Source organism: Cetorhinus maximus, chromosome 6, assembly GCF_964194155.1.
Source record: "Cetorhinus maximus chromosome 6, sCetMax3.hap1.1, whole genome shotgun sequence".
Classification (NCBI taxonomy): Eukaryota; Metazoa; Chordata; class Chondrichthyes; order Lamniformes; family Cetorhinidae; genus Cetorhinus; species Cetorhinus maximus.
In genome coordinates this window covers 36,857-51,226 of record NC_135884.1, presented here as the reverse complement: position 1 = coordinate 51,226, position 14,370 = coordinate 36,857, and the positions used below count along the sequence as shown (strand labels likewise).

The following is a 14,370-nucleotide window of genomic DNA, read 5'->3' as shown; positions in this document are numbered from 1 at the left end:
AAGAAAGAGTCTCTGCTGAGGGAGTGAGACATGAATCTAGGATGATGTGTTGCCTCCCTGGTGCCAGGGTCAAGGACATACACAGAAAGAGGGACGTGGTCCTGCAGTCAGAATTTAGGGAGCTATGTAGGAAATTAACAAACTGGACTTCAAATGTGGTAATCTCCGGATTACTCCCAGTACATAGGAACACAGGACTTAGGGGGAGGAATAGGCCATTCAGCCCTTTGAGCTGTTCTGCCATTCAATAAGATCATGGCTGATTTGGTGGTGGTCTCAACTTCATTTTGCCATCTGCCATCCCCCATTACCCTTGATTCCCTTGCCTATCAAAAACCTGTCTAATTACGCCTTGAACAAATTCAATGACCCAGCTTCCACTGCTTTCTGGGGAAGTGAATTCCACATACTAACGACCCTTTGAGAGAAAAAAAATTCTCATCTCCATCTTAAATGATCGACCTCTTAGTCTGTGTCCCCTGGTTCTAGTCTCTCCCACAAGTGGAAACATCATTCTGATATCCACCCTATCAAATCCCCTCAGGATCTTATATGCTTCAATAAGACTAGTAACATGCAAGTGAGTATAGAAATAGGAGGATAAAGCAGATGAATGTGTGTGGCTGGAAAGTTGGCGCAGGAGGGAGGGTTTTAGATTCTTGGGACATTGGAAGCAGCCCTGGAGAGCTACAGGCTGGAGAGGTTGCACCTAAACAGGGGCTGAGTTCCTTGCAGGACGATTTGCTAGTGCTATTGGGGAGGGTTTAAACTAACTTGGTATGGGAACCAGGTGGTAATACCAGAGAGGTATACCATGGTGCATAGAATGCTGGGACAGGTAGATAGCACTAGAATAGGGAATAGTAAGTTAATAGGGGAGTTCAGAGAAAGGGAGAAAGTAATAAAATCTAAATCAGGGTTACTTGCATGTATGTGAATGCATGGAGTGTAATAAACGGGAGGATATTGAGAGGATTGAGGAAGCGAGACCTTGGAGTGCATGTCCACAGGTCCCTGAAGGTGGCAGGACAGGTGGATAGGGTGGTAAAGAAAGCATATGGAATGCTTTCTTTTATTGGAAGATGCATTGAATACAAGAGCAGGGATGGAACTGTATAAACACAGGTTAAGTCACAGCTGGAATTGTGTACACAGTGCTGGTCACCACATTACATGAAGGACATAATTTCTCAGGAGACAGTATGGAGGAGATTTACAAGAATGTCACCAGGGCTGGAAAACTGCAGATATGAGGGAAGATTGGATAGGCTAGGGTTGTTTTCCTTAGAACAGAGGAGGCTGAAGGGATGGCCTAATTGTGGTGTACAAAATTATGAGGGACCTTGATAAGGTAGACAGAGAAGACTTGTTTCTCTTAGCTGAGAAGTCAATTACCAGGGGATATTGATTTAAGGTGATTGGTAGAAGGATCAGAGGGGACATGAGGAAAACGTTTTTCACCCAGAGGGTGGTAGTCATCTGGAATTCACTGCCAAAATTGATGGCTGAGGCTGAATCATTTAACTCATTTAAAAAGTATCTGGATCTTGAAACCTGTAAGGCTACGGACCAGGTGCTGGAAAGTTGGATTTAAATATTCCTGGATACAAGGTGTTCAGGAAAGATAGGAAAAAAGAAAAGGGAGAGGGTTTGCAGTATTAATTAAGGAGAGCATTGCAGTGCTGGAGAAAGATAATGTCCCAGTGGGGTCAAAGGCAGAATCTATTTGACGAGAGCAAAGGATCAAAAAAAGGTGCGAACGTTTTTCTTAATGTACTTTATAGGCCAACAACTATGAGAAGAGTATAGAGAAACAAATTTGCAAGGAAATTACAGAGAGTTGCAAAAATTAAAAAGTTAAAATGGAGAGCCAATTAACTGAATATAGATTGGGATTGTAGTAGTGTAAAGGGAAGAGAGGGCAAGAGTTCCTAAAGCGTGTTCTAGAAAATTTTCTACAGCAGTAAGTTTCCAGTCCAACAAGTAAGGAGACCCTAAACAAAAACAGAATTACCTGGAAAAACTCAGCAGGTCTGGCAGCATCGGTGGAGAAGAAATCAGTTAACGTTTCGAGCCTTCACGGCCCTTCGGCAGAACTGAAGCATAGTTAGGAGAGAGGTGAAATATAAGCTGGTTTAAGGTGGAGGGGGTGGTGGGGGGGGTGGAGAGAGAAGTTGAGGGTGTGGTGATTGTGGTGATAAGCAGTGATAGGAGCAGATAATCAAAAGATGTCACAGACAAAACGATCAAAGTGGTGTTGAAGGTGGTGATATTTGTCTAAGAAAAGTGCTAATTAAGAATGGAAGACAGGACACTCAAAGTACAGCTCTAGTGGGGTGGGGTGGAAAAGACTAACAAGGTTTTAGTTTTAGATTTAAAAATAATGGAAATAGGTGGGGAAAGAAGAATCTATATAAATTATTGAAAAAAAGGGGGGGGGGGGGTGGGGGGAGAGAAACGGGGTGGGGATGGGGGGAGGGGGAGTTTAAGATCTAAAGTTGTTGAATTCAATATTCAGCCCGGAAGGCTGTAAAGTGCCTAGTCGGAAGATGAGGTGCTGTTCCTCCAGTTTGCGTTGGGCTTCACTGGAACAATGCGGCAAGCCAAGGACAGACATGTGGGCAAGAGAGCAGGGTGGAGTGTTAAAATGGCAAGCGACAGGGAGGTTTGGGTCTTTCTTGCGGACAGACCGCAGGTGTTCCGCAAAGCGGTCGCCCAGTTTGCGTTTGGTCTCTCCAATGTAGAGGAGACCGCATTGGGAGCAACGAATGCAGTAGACTAAGTTAGGGGAAATGCAAGTGAAATGCTGCTTCACTTGAAAGGAGTGTTTGGGCCCTTGGACGGTGAGGAGAGAGGAAGTGAAGGGGCAGGTGTTGCATCTTTTGCGTGGGCATGGGGAGGTGCCATAGGTGGGGGTTGAGGAGTAGGGGGTGATGGAGGAGTGGACCAGGGTGTCCCGGAGGGAACGATCCCTACGAAATGCCGTCAGGGGGGGTGAAGGGAAGATGTGTTTGGTGGTGGCATCATGCTGGAGTTGGCGGAGGATGATCCTTTGAATGCGGAGGCTGGTGGGGTGATAAGTGAGGACAAGGGGGACCCTATCATGTTTCTGGGAAGGAGGAGAAGGCGTGAGGGAGGATGCGCGGGATATGGGCCGGACATGGTTGAGGGCCCTGTCAACGACCGTGGATGGAAAACCTCGGTTAAGGAAGAAGGAGGACATGTCAGAGGAGCTGTTTTTGAAGGTAGCGTCATCAGAACAGATGCGACGGAGGCGAAGGAACTGAGAGAATGGGATGGAGTCTTTACAGGAAGCGGGGTGCGAGGAGCTGTAGTCGAGATAGCTGTGGGAGTCGGTAGGCTTGTAATGGATATTGGTGGACAGTCTATCATCAGAAATTGAGACAGAGAAGTCAAGGAAGGGAAGGGAAGTGTCAGAGATGGGCCATGTGAAAATGATGGAGGGGTGGAGATTGGAAGCAAAATTAATAAATTTTTCCAGGTCCCGATGAGAGCATGAAGCAGCACCGAAGTAATCATCGATGTACCGGAGAAAGAGTTGTGGGAGGGGGCCGGAGTAGGACTGGAACAAGGAATGTTCCACATACCCCATAAAGAGACAGGCATAGCTGGGGCCCATGCGGGTACCCATAGCCACACCTTTTATTTGGAGGAAGTGAGAGGAGTTAAAGGAGAAATTGTTCAGTGTGAGAACAAGTTCAGCCAGACGGAGGAGAGTAGTGGTGGATGGGGATTGTTGGGGCCTCTGTTCAAGGAAGAAGCTAAGGGCCCTCAGACCATCCTGGTGGGGGATGGAGGTGTAGAGGGATTGGACATCCATGGTGAAGAGGAAGCGGTTGGGGCCAGGGAACTGGAAATTGTTGATGTGACGTAAGGTGTCAGAGGAATCACGGATGTAGGTGGGAAGGGACTGGACAAGGGGAGAGAGAAGGGAGTCAAGATAACGAGAAATGAGTTCCGTGGGGCAGGAACAGGCTGACACGATCAGTCTGCCAGGACAGTTCTGTTTGTGGATTTTGGGTAGGAGGTAGGAGCGGGCCGTCCGAGGTTGGGCGACTATCAAGTTGGAAGCTGTGGGAGGAAGATCTCCAGAGGAGATGAGGTCAGTGACAGTCCTGGAAACAATGGCTTGATGTTCTGTGGTGGGGTCATGGTCCAGGGAGAGGTAGGAGGCGCATTGACCTCTACCTCGCGGAGGCTGAGCGTCAACTCGCAGACACTTCCTCCCACCTGGAAGTGTCTGCGAGTTGACGCTCAGCCTCCGCGAGGTAGAGGTCAATGCGCCTCCTACCTCTCCCTGGACCATGACCCCACCACAGAACATCAAGCCATTGTTTCCAGGACTGTCACTGACCTCATCTCCTCTGGAGATCTTCCTCCCACAGCTTCCAACTTGATAGTCGCCCAACCTCGGACGGCCCGCTTCTACCTCCTACCCAAAATCCACAAACAGAACTGTCCTGGCAGACCGATCGTGTCAGCCTGTTCCTGCCCCACGGAACTCATTTCTCGTTATCTTGACTCCCTTCTCTCTCCCCTTGTCCAGTCCCTTCCCACCTACATCCGTGATTCCTCTGACACCTTACGTCACATCAACAATTTCCAGTTCCCTGGCCCCAACCGCTTCCTCTTCACCATGGATGTCCAATCCCTCTACACCTCCATCCCCCACCAGGATGGTCTGAGGGCCCTTAGCTTCTTCCTTGAACAGAGGCCCCAACAATCCCCATCCACCACTACTCTCCTCCGTCTGGCTGAACTTGTTCTCACATTGAACAATTTCTCCTTTAACTCCTCTCGCTTCCTCCAAATAAAAGGTGTGGCTATGGGTACCCGCATGGGCCCCAGCTATGCCTGTCTCTTTATGGGGTATGTGGAACATTCCTTGTTCCAGTCCTACTCCGGCCCCCTCCCACAACTCTTTCTCCGGTACATCGATGATTACTTCGGTGCTGCTTCATGCTCTCATCGGGACCTGGAAAAATTTATTAATTTTGCTTCCAATCTCCACCCCTCCATCATTTTCACATGGCCCACCTCTGACACTTCTCTTCCCTTCCTTGACCTCTCTGTCTCAATTTCTGATGATAGACTGTCCACCAATATCCATTACAAGCCTACCGACTCCCACAGCTACCTCGACTACAGCTCCTCACATCCCGCTTCCTGTAAAGACTCCATCCCATTCTCTCAGTTCCTTCGCCTCCGTCGCATCTGTTCTGATGACGCTACCTTCAAAAACAGCTCCTCTGACATGTCCTCCTTCTTCCTTAACCGAGGTTTTCCATCCACGGTCGTTGACAGGGCCCTCAACCATGTCCGGCCCATATCCCGCGCATCCTCCCTCACGCCTTCTCCTCCTTCCCAGAAACATGATAGGGTCCCCCTTGTCCTCACTTATCACCCCACCAGCCTCCGCATTCAAAGGATCATCCTCCGCCATTTCCGCCAACTCCAGCATGATGCCACCACCAAACACATCTTCCCTTCACCCCCCCTGACGGCATTTCGTAGGGATCGTTCCCTCCGGGACACCCTGGTCCACTCCTCCATCACCCCCTACTCCTCAACCCCCACCTATGGCACCTCCCCATGCCCACGCAAAAGATGCAACACCTGCCCCTTCACTTCCTCTCTCCTCACCGTCCAAGGGCCCAAACACTCCTTTCAAGTGAAGCAGCATTTCACTTGCATTTCCCCTAACTTAGTCTACTGCATTCGTTGCTCCCAATGCGGTCTCCTCTACATTGGAGAGACCAAACGCAAACTGGGCGACCGCTTTGCGGAACACCTGCGGTCTGTCCGCAAGAAAGACCCAAACCTCCCTGTCGCTTGCCATTTTAACACTCCACCCTGCTCTCTTGCCCACATGTCTGTCCTTGGCTTGCCGCATTGTTCCAGTGAAGCCCAACGCAAACTGGAGGAACAGCACCTCATCTTCCGACTAGGCACTTTACAGCCTTCCGGGCTGAATATTGAATTCAACAACTTTAGATCTTAAACTCCCCCTCCCCCCATCCCCACCCCGTTTCTCTCCCCCCCCTCCTTTTTTTTCAATAATTTATATAGATTCTTCTTTCCCCACCTATTTCCATTATTTTTAAATCTAAAACTAAAACCTTGTTAGTCTTTTCCACCCCACTCCACTAGAGCTGTACTTTGAGTGTCCTGTCTTCCATTCTTAATTAGCACTTTTCTTAGACAAATATCACCACCTTCAACACCTCTTTGATCGTTTTGTCTGTGACATCTTTTGATTATCTGCTCCTATCACTGCTTATCTCCACAATCACCACACCCTCAACTTCTCTCTCCACGCCCCCACCCCCCCCCCCACCCCCACCCTCCACCTTAAACCAGCTTATATTTCACCCCTCTCCTAACTATGCTTCAGTTCTGCCGAAGGGCCGTGAAGGCTCGAAACGTTAACTGATTTCTTCTCCACTGATGCAGCCAGACCTGCTGAGTTTTTCCAGGTAATTCTGTTTTTGTTTTGGATTTCCAGCATCCGCAGTAGCTTTTAGCTTTTTGTTTTTATCTTTAGTAAGGAGACCCTGCTGGTTATTGGGAATGAGTTGGGCTAAGTGGATCAAAAGGCAATAGGGGAACATTTAAGAGACAGTGATCATTGTATCTAAAGGTTTAGGCTGGCTATGGAAAAGGACAAAGAACAATCCAGAGTAAGAATAATTAACTGGAGGAAAGATAACTTAAATAGGGTAAGAACAGATCAATAGGGACGATTATCTTAACCGATCAATACTCGCCATATCTTCCACGGTCGCCTCTCATACTTTGGTTCTCGGAAACGTTTCACTGCAAGAAACAAAGCAACATATCAATTTAAAGTTCCTCTATTTAACTCAACAAATGCTGATTGTTTTGCAGGTGAAAATTTAAATCACATTTACATAGAATTAAAAGATATTTCGCATAGAAACAGGCCATTCAATCCAACCAGTCCATGCTGGCATGTATGCTCCACTTGAGCCTCCTCTTATCCTTCCTTATCTAAATATACCATCGTAACACTCTATTCCCTTCTCCCCCATATGCTTGTCTAACTTCTCCTTAACTGCATCTATACTATTCACTTCCTGTGGTAGCAAGTTACACATTCTTACCATTCTTTAGGCGAGGAAGTTTCTTCTGAATTCCCTACTGGATTTTTTGGTGACGATCTTTTATTAATGGTCTCTGGTCATGCTCTTTCCCACAAGGGAAAACATTTTCTCTGTATCCACTCCACCAAAGCCTTTCATCAATTTTAATATCTCCATTAGATTCCTCCTCAGCCTTTCTTCAAGAAAAGAAAGATAGAAACATAGAAACTAGGAATAGACAATTCGGCCCAACAAGCCTGCTCCACCATTCAATATGATCATGGCTAATCCTCTATTTCAACGCCATACTCCCGCTTTCTCTCCATGCCCCATGATGCCCCGATATCCAAAAAATTATCAATTTCTTTCTTGAATATACTCAGTGACTCGGCCTCCACACCCTTCTGTGGCAGAGAATTCCACAGGTTAACCACCCTGAGTGAGGAAATTTTTCCTCATCTCAGTCCTAAATAGCCTGCCCTGAATCCTGAGACTGTGACCCCTGGTTCTAGACTCTCCAAACAGGGGAAACATCCTCCCTGCATCCAGCCCGTCTAGCCCCGTTAGAATTTTATACGTTTCAATCAGATCCCCTCTCATTCTTCTAAACTCAGGCCCAGTCGAACCAATCTCTCTTCATACGACAGTCCTGCTATCCCCAGTATCAGCCTAGTGAACCTTCACTGCACTTCCTCTACAGCAAGTATATCCTTTCTTAGGTAGAGAGACCAAAACTGCACACAATACTCCAGGTGTGGTCTCACCAAGGCCTTGTATAACTGCAGAAAGATATCCCTACTTCTGAACTCAAATCCTCTTGCAATGAAGGCCAAAATACCATTTGCCTTCCTAATTGCTTGCTGCACCTGCCTGTTTACTTTCACTGACTGGTGTACATGGACATCCAGATTACATTTGTACATCCACATTTCCCAATATATCACCATTTAAACAATACTCTGCCTTCCTGTTTTTCACACTGAAGCATGTAACTTGACATTTATCCATGTTATACTGCATCTACCGTGTTTACCCACACACGCAACTTGTCTAAATCACCCTGAAGCCTCCCTGCATCCTCCTCATAACCCCGCTCAGTTTTGTCATCAGCAAACTTGGAAATATTGCATTTGGTTTCCTCATCCAAGTCATTTATATAGATCATGAATAGCTGGGGCCCAAGCACTGATCCCTGCGGTACACCACTAGTCACCACCTGCCATGCAGAAAAAGACCCATTTATTCCCACTCTCTATTGGTCTGTCAACCAATTCTCAATCCATGCCAGTATATTACCCTTGATCCCATGTGCTTTAATTTTTCCCACTAGCCTCTTATGTGGGACCCTATCAAAAGCCTTCTTGAAATCCAAATATGCCACATCCATTGGTTCTCCCTTATCTATTCTACTAGTTACATCCTCAAAAAAACTCCTGTAGATCAGTTAAGCATGATTTCCCCTTCATAAACCCATGCTGACTTTGTCTAATCCTTTTAATGCTTTCCAAGTCTTCTGATACTACATCTTTTATAATAGACTCTAGCATTTTCCCCACTACGGATGTTAGACTGACTGGTCAGTAATTCTGTTTTTTTTCTCCCTCCCTTTTTTAAATAGTGGGGTTACATTTGCCACCCTCCAATCTGTAGGAACTGCTCCAGAGTCTATAGAATTTTGGAAGATGACCACCAATGCATCCGATATTTCCAGAGCCACTTCCTTTAGTACTCTGGGATGTAGATTATCAGGCCCTGGGGAATTTCAGCCTTTAGCCCCATTAATTTCTCTAGCACCATTTTTTAACTAATACTGATTTTCTTCAATTCCTCCCTCTCACTAGATCCTTGGTTCCCTAAAATTTCTTGGGTATTATTTGTCCTTTGTTGTGAAGGCAGAACCAAAATGCGTGTTCAATTCTTCTGCCATTTCTTTGTTTCCCATTATAATTTCCCCCATTTCTGACTTTTGTCTTTGCTAATTTTTTTTTCTTCACATATTTATGGAAGCTTTTAGTCAGTTTTTATATTCCCTGCAAGTTTACTCTCATTCTCCATTTTCCCCTTCTTGATCAATTTTTCTGTCCACTTTTGCTGAATTCTAAACTGGTCCCAATCCTCAGGCTTGCTGCTTTTTCTGACAATTTTATATGTCTCTTCTTTGGATCTAATACTATCCTCAATTTCATTTATAATTCATGGCTGAGCCACCTTTCCTGTTTTATTTTTGCGCAGACAGGAATGAATAATTGTTGTAATTCATGCATACATTCCTCAAATATTAGCCATTGCCTATCCACTGTCAACCCTTTTAGTAAGGTTCCCCAATCCATCATCAACTCACACCTCATACCCTTGTACTTCCCTTTATTTAGATTCGGGGCCCTAGTTTCAGATTCAACTTCTTCGCTCCCCATCCTAATGAACAATTCTATCATTTTATGATTGCTCTTCCCCAAGGGACCCTGCACAACAAGATTGTTAATTAATCCTTTCTCATTGCACAATACCCAGTCTAGAATAGCCTGCTCTCTAGTTAGTTCCTCAACATATTGGTCTAAAAAACCATCACGTACACATTCCAGGGAATCCTCTTCCACAGTATTATTGCTAGTTTGGTTTATCCAATGTATATGTAGATTAAAATTACCCATGATAACAGCTGTGCCCTCATTGCATGCGTCTGATTTCCTGTTTAATGCCTTCCCTTACATCTTCATTACTGTTTGGGGGCCTCTAGACAACTCCCAACGTTTTCTGCCCTTTGGTGTTTATCTCCATCCAAATAGATTCCACATCACGATTTTCTGAGCCAATATCCTTCCTCACTATTGCATTGATTTCCTCAATTACCATCAGTGCTACCCCATCTCCTTTCCCTATTTGTCTGTCCTTCCCAAATATTGAACACCCCTGGATGATCCAGCCTGTCAATCCTTTCTTAGTACGGATACCCACACATTTCTTGTATCACCCTTGTAAAATCTTCTCTGCACCTCTCCAGTGCCTCTATGTCCTTTCTCTAATATGGCAACCAGTACTGTATACATTACTTGCAAGTGTGGTCTAACCAAGGCTTGATATAGGTTTAGCATAACTTATATTTTTCAATTCTAGAGGGGAGTGTGAGGAGGACTCCGAGCTTGGCAGTCAGCAGCACCTAGGGGAGAGTCTGAGAGGCGGACCCTGGGACAGGCAGTCAGCAGCACCTAGGAGGAGAGTGCGAGAGGGGGACCTGTTTCTACCTTTCAGAGGTGAAGTGTGACGTCAAAGGGAAACAGATAGGTGATTGGTGGGTTTCTCTTCCGTGTCTCTTTTGATTGGCCAAGTGGTTTAAATAAGGAGACGTTATTACAGCTGAACTGTACAATTAGGAAATTCATGTTTAAAATATTTAACACCCAAATTAATTAATTAAATAGAATAGAGATGGCTGGGCAGGTGATGTGTTGCAGCTGTAGAATGTGGGCTCTGGTGGACGCCAGTGTGATCCACAGTGAACACATCTGCAGCAAGCATTGGCTGCTTGAGGAACTTTGGCTCAGAGTTGATGAGCTGGAGTCAGAGCTGTGGACACTGCGACACATCAGGGAGGGGGAGAGTTACCTGGACACTGTTTCAGGAGACAGTCACATCCCTTAGATTAATTACATCAAATTTGGACTGTGGCCAGGGACAGGAGGGTGTGACTGTGAGGTGAGGCATGTATGGGGATCCAAAATTTAGCTTTGGAGGAGCCTCAGCCAGTGCCCTTGTCCAATAGGTACGAGGTTCTTGCTCCCAGTGTGGACAAGGGCACAGACTGCCGGGAGGATGAGCGAACTGACCACAGCACTGTGGTACAGAGCACAATTCAAGAGGGGGGAGAAAAGAGAAATGTAGTAATAATAGGGGTTGCATAGTTAGGGGAATAGATACTGTCCTGTGCAGCAAAGACAGGGTCCCGAAGGTGGTGTTGGCTACCTGTTGCCCGGGTTAAGGGCATCTCTTCTGGGCTGGAGAGGAACTTGGAGTCGGAGGGAAAGGATCCAGTTGTCGTGGTCCACATAGGTACCAAGGACATAAGTAGGACTAGGAAAGAGGTTCTGCTGAGGGACTACAAGCAGCTCGGTGCTAAATTAAAAAGCAGAACCACAAAGCTAATAATCTCCGGATTAGTACCTGAGCCATGTGCAAATTGGCATAGGGTAAATAAGATTAGAGAGGTAAGTGCGTGCCTCAAAGATTGGGGTGCGAGAAATGGGTTCTGACTCATAGGGCACAGGCACCACTACTGGGGAAGGAGAGAGCTGTTCCGTTGGGACAGGCTTCATCTGAACCATGCTGGGACCAGTGTCCTGGTGAATCATATAACTAGGGCTGTAGACAAGACTTTAAACTAATTAGTGCAGGGCAGGAGAGAGGGTTCAATGAAGGGAAGTTTATAAAATCAAAAAGAAACAAGACAGCAGAGGTGCAGTGTAGTGAAGAGGCGAAAGATAATCAAAGTGTGACAAGAAGCAGAAAATACAAGCAAAAAAGTGCAGCAGAAATCAAAGCCAGAATGAGTAATAATGGTAAAAAGTCAAAGCTTAAGGTTCTTGATCTAAATGCACGCTGCATTAGAAATAAATGATTATGACTTGATAGCTATTACAGAGACACGGTTGCAGGGTGACCAAGACTGGAACTCAATATTCAAGGGTATTCGACGTTCCGGAAAAATAGGCAAAAAGGAAAAAGAGATGGGTAGCTTTGTTAATAAAGGAAGGTATTAGTGCAGCGGTGAGTAATAGGTGCAATAGATCATAATGTGGAATCAGTTTGGGTGGAAATAAGGAATAGCAAGGGGAAGAAGTCATGGGTGGGAGACGCCTGTAGGCCCCCAAAGAGTTGCCTCAATGTAGGGCAAAGTATAAATCAGGAAATTATGGAGGCGTGTAAGAAGGGTGCTACAATTGTCATGGGTGATTTTAATCTGCATATTGACTGGACAAATCAGATTGGCAGGGGTAACATGGAAGACAAATTTGAAGAGTGTATCAGGGATTGTTTCTTAGAGCAATACGTCACTGAACCTACCCGGGAACAGACTATTTTAGATCTAGTAATGTGTAATGAGGTGGGATTAATAAGAGATATCATAGTTAAGGATCCTCTAGGGGGTAGCGAGCACAACATGGTAGAATTTCAAATTCAGTTCGAGGGCGAACAACTCAGGTCTCAAACCAGTGTCCTCAACTTAAATAAGAGCAATTACAGAGGTACGAAGAAAGAGTTGTCTAAAGCGGGCTGGGAAAATAGACTAAGGGGAAGGTCAGTGGATGAGCAGTAGCAGACATTTAAGCAGATATTTCATAACGCTCAGTGAAAAATTTATCCTGGTCAAAAAGGACTCGATGAGAAGGATGAACCACCCATGGTTCACAAAGGGTAGTCAAGGAGAGCATCCAATCAATAACCAAGGCATACAAAGTGGCGAAAGCTAGTGGTGGGCCAGAGGATTGGGAATTTTTTGAGGAACCAGCAGGGATGATTAAAAAGCAAATAAAGAGGGAGAAAATTGATTATCAAAGTAAATTGGCAAGAAATAGTCATACGAGTCAGCTGATGAACTTTTAAAAAAGAATACAACATTTATTTAACAAGAAAAAAGAGGAACTATATTACAATACTCCTTCACCCGCAACTATACCTTTATAGATATATACAGATTCTTAAGGATAGCACATGTTTAAACAGCTATCTTATACTCTCATGTTCAGAATAAGAACACAGTCCATGTAAACCAACAGGCGATCTGTGGTCAGGCACACTACACCTGAAACCAAAGTGACAGACACCATCCCAAACAGATGTTATAAATCTCTCATCAACCCCACCCCCCCTCCGCCCCCAGACGCTTATCACATCGTGAGCCAACCGGTCTCACTGAACTCAGTCTTTCACATGAGGGTTCCCAATCTCCACTCGCAAAGAACTCACTTTGGAATCTTCTCCCAAATGACGCTTTCTCTCGGATGCCTTTCACAAGGGTCCACCTCCAGGGTTTCGATATTCTGATATTCCTCTCCTCTGGATCACCATGTGCATTCAAGCTTTGCCTTCCACGCACTCTCTCAGATACTCAGCCATGCCATCAGAACGACACTACTTCACAAGCCCACAGTAAGGAGTCACCAACCTTTGGGCTGTCTCCTCGAATTTTCTGGCTTCTCGCAAGCCTAACTGGCTTTAAGTCTAAGTCATTCAGCTTTCTCCCTTTAAGTTGGGGCCTTGCTCTTCTCCTCACTCTTATCTTCACTTAACAGGACCTTTTCCAGATTCCTGTTTTTTTCCATTGACTTGAAGATCTTCTTGGGACCCCTCCTTTCTGTCCCACTCCTTGGCTTTGGGACCTTTTGGTTCTTTTGGGAAATCTGCTCTCTCTGCAGTTCCCTGTGCTGTATCCAGCTTCTCCTGGCTCCAACTGAACTGAAACTACTTTTCTGTTTTTTTTTCTGTCTGAGTCTCTTGTTGCTAGGCAACATCACAATTTTTTCCTACCACGTTTGTTTTAACTTCCCTTCCAGTTGTAGAACCTCATTAAAATGCAGGCATCTTTTAAAGTGAAATCAAAACTCAAGTTCCCCCTTTCTTAACACACCAATGCGGAAACACAAATTAAATTTAAACTTAAAGCTAAAACTCAATCTTAACATCTAAAAATATAACTATCTTAAACCATCTCTAAGTCCTAACAGTCCATTATGTGATACCGCGTCAAACACTTTTTGAAAGTCCATATACAGGGCAACAATCACATGACCCTCATCAACCCTCTCCATTGCTTCAAAAGGCCTCAATCAAGTTAGTCAAACATAAATTGTCTCTAATAAATCTATACTGGCTTTCATTTGTGAGCTCATATTTTTCCAAATGTCAATTCATTTCATTTTGTCCTGGATTAGTCTCAAAGTTGCCCCACCAGGTGACATTGAGCTGACTGGCCTGTGGTTGCCAGATTTATCCCTCTCCCCTTTTTCAACAAGGGTGGAACATTTACAATACTCCAGTACTTGGCACCCCTCATATAATCAAAAGAAGGCTGTGGGTAAGAGCCTCCACAATTTCTATTCAAAATTCAATAACCAAAATAACCTTTTAAGTACTTCTTTTATTTTTATTCTACCTAATTTCTCTAATACCTTCTCCATTACTATGGCAATGATAGCATCCTCTTTAATGACAGATGCAAAGTACTCATTTAATACGTCAGCCATGCTCTCTG

At 45.1% G+C, this 14,370-nt stretch overlaps 1 protein-coding gene across 6 annotated transcripts in view; it reads right to left on the bottom strand.

Annotated features, from left to right (window-relative positions):
• stimate (STIM activating enhance) overlaps positions 1 to 14,370 on the bottom strand; it is a 147,463-nt gene that overhangs the window by 120,612 nt on the left and 12,481 nt on the right. For 5 of the 6 annotated variants that reach the window (XM_078543068.1, XM_078543067.1, XM_078543069.1 and 2 more), the window contains exon 2: positions 6,789 to 6,837. In XM_078543068.1, the coding sequence (XP_078399194.1) occupies positions 6,789 to 6,837 (49 nt within the window). Of the gene's footprint in view, positions 1 to 6,788; positions 6,838 to 7,145; positions 7,299 to 14,370 lie in introns of those variants that run through there. The other variant, XM_078543072.1, reaches the window with a different exon arrangement.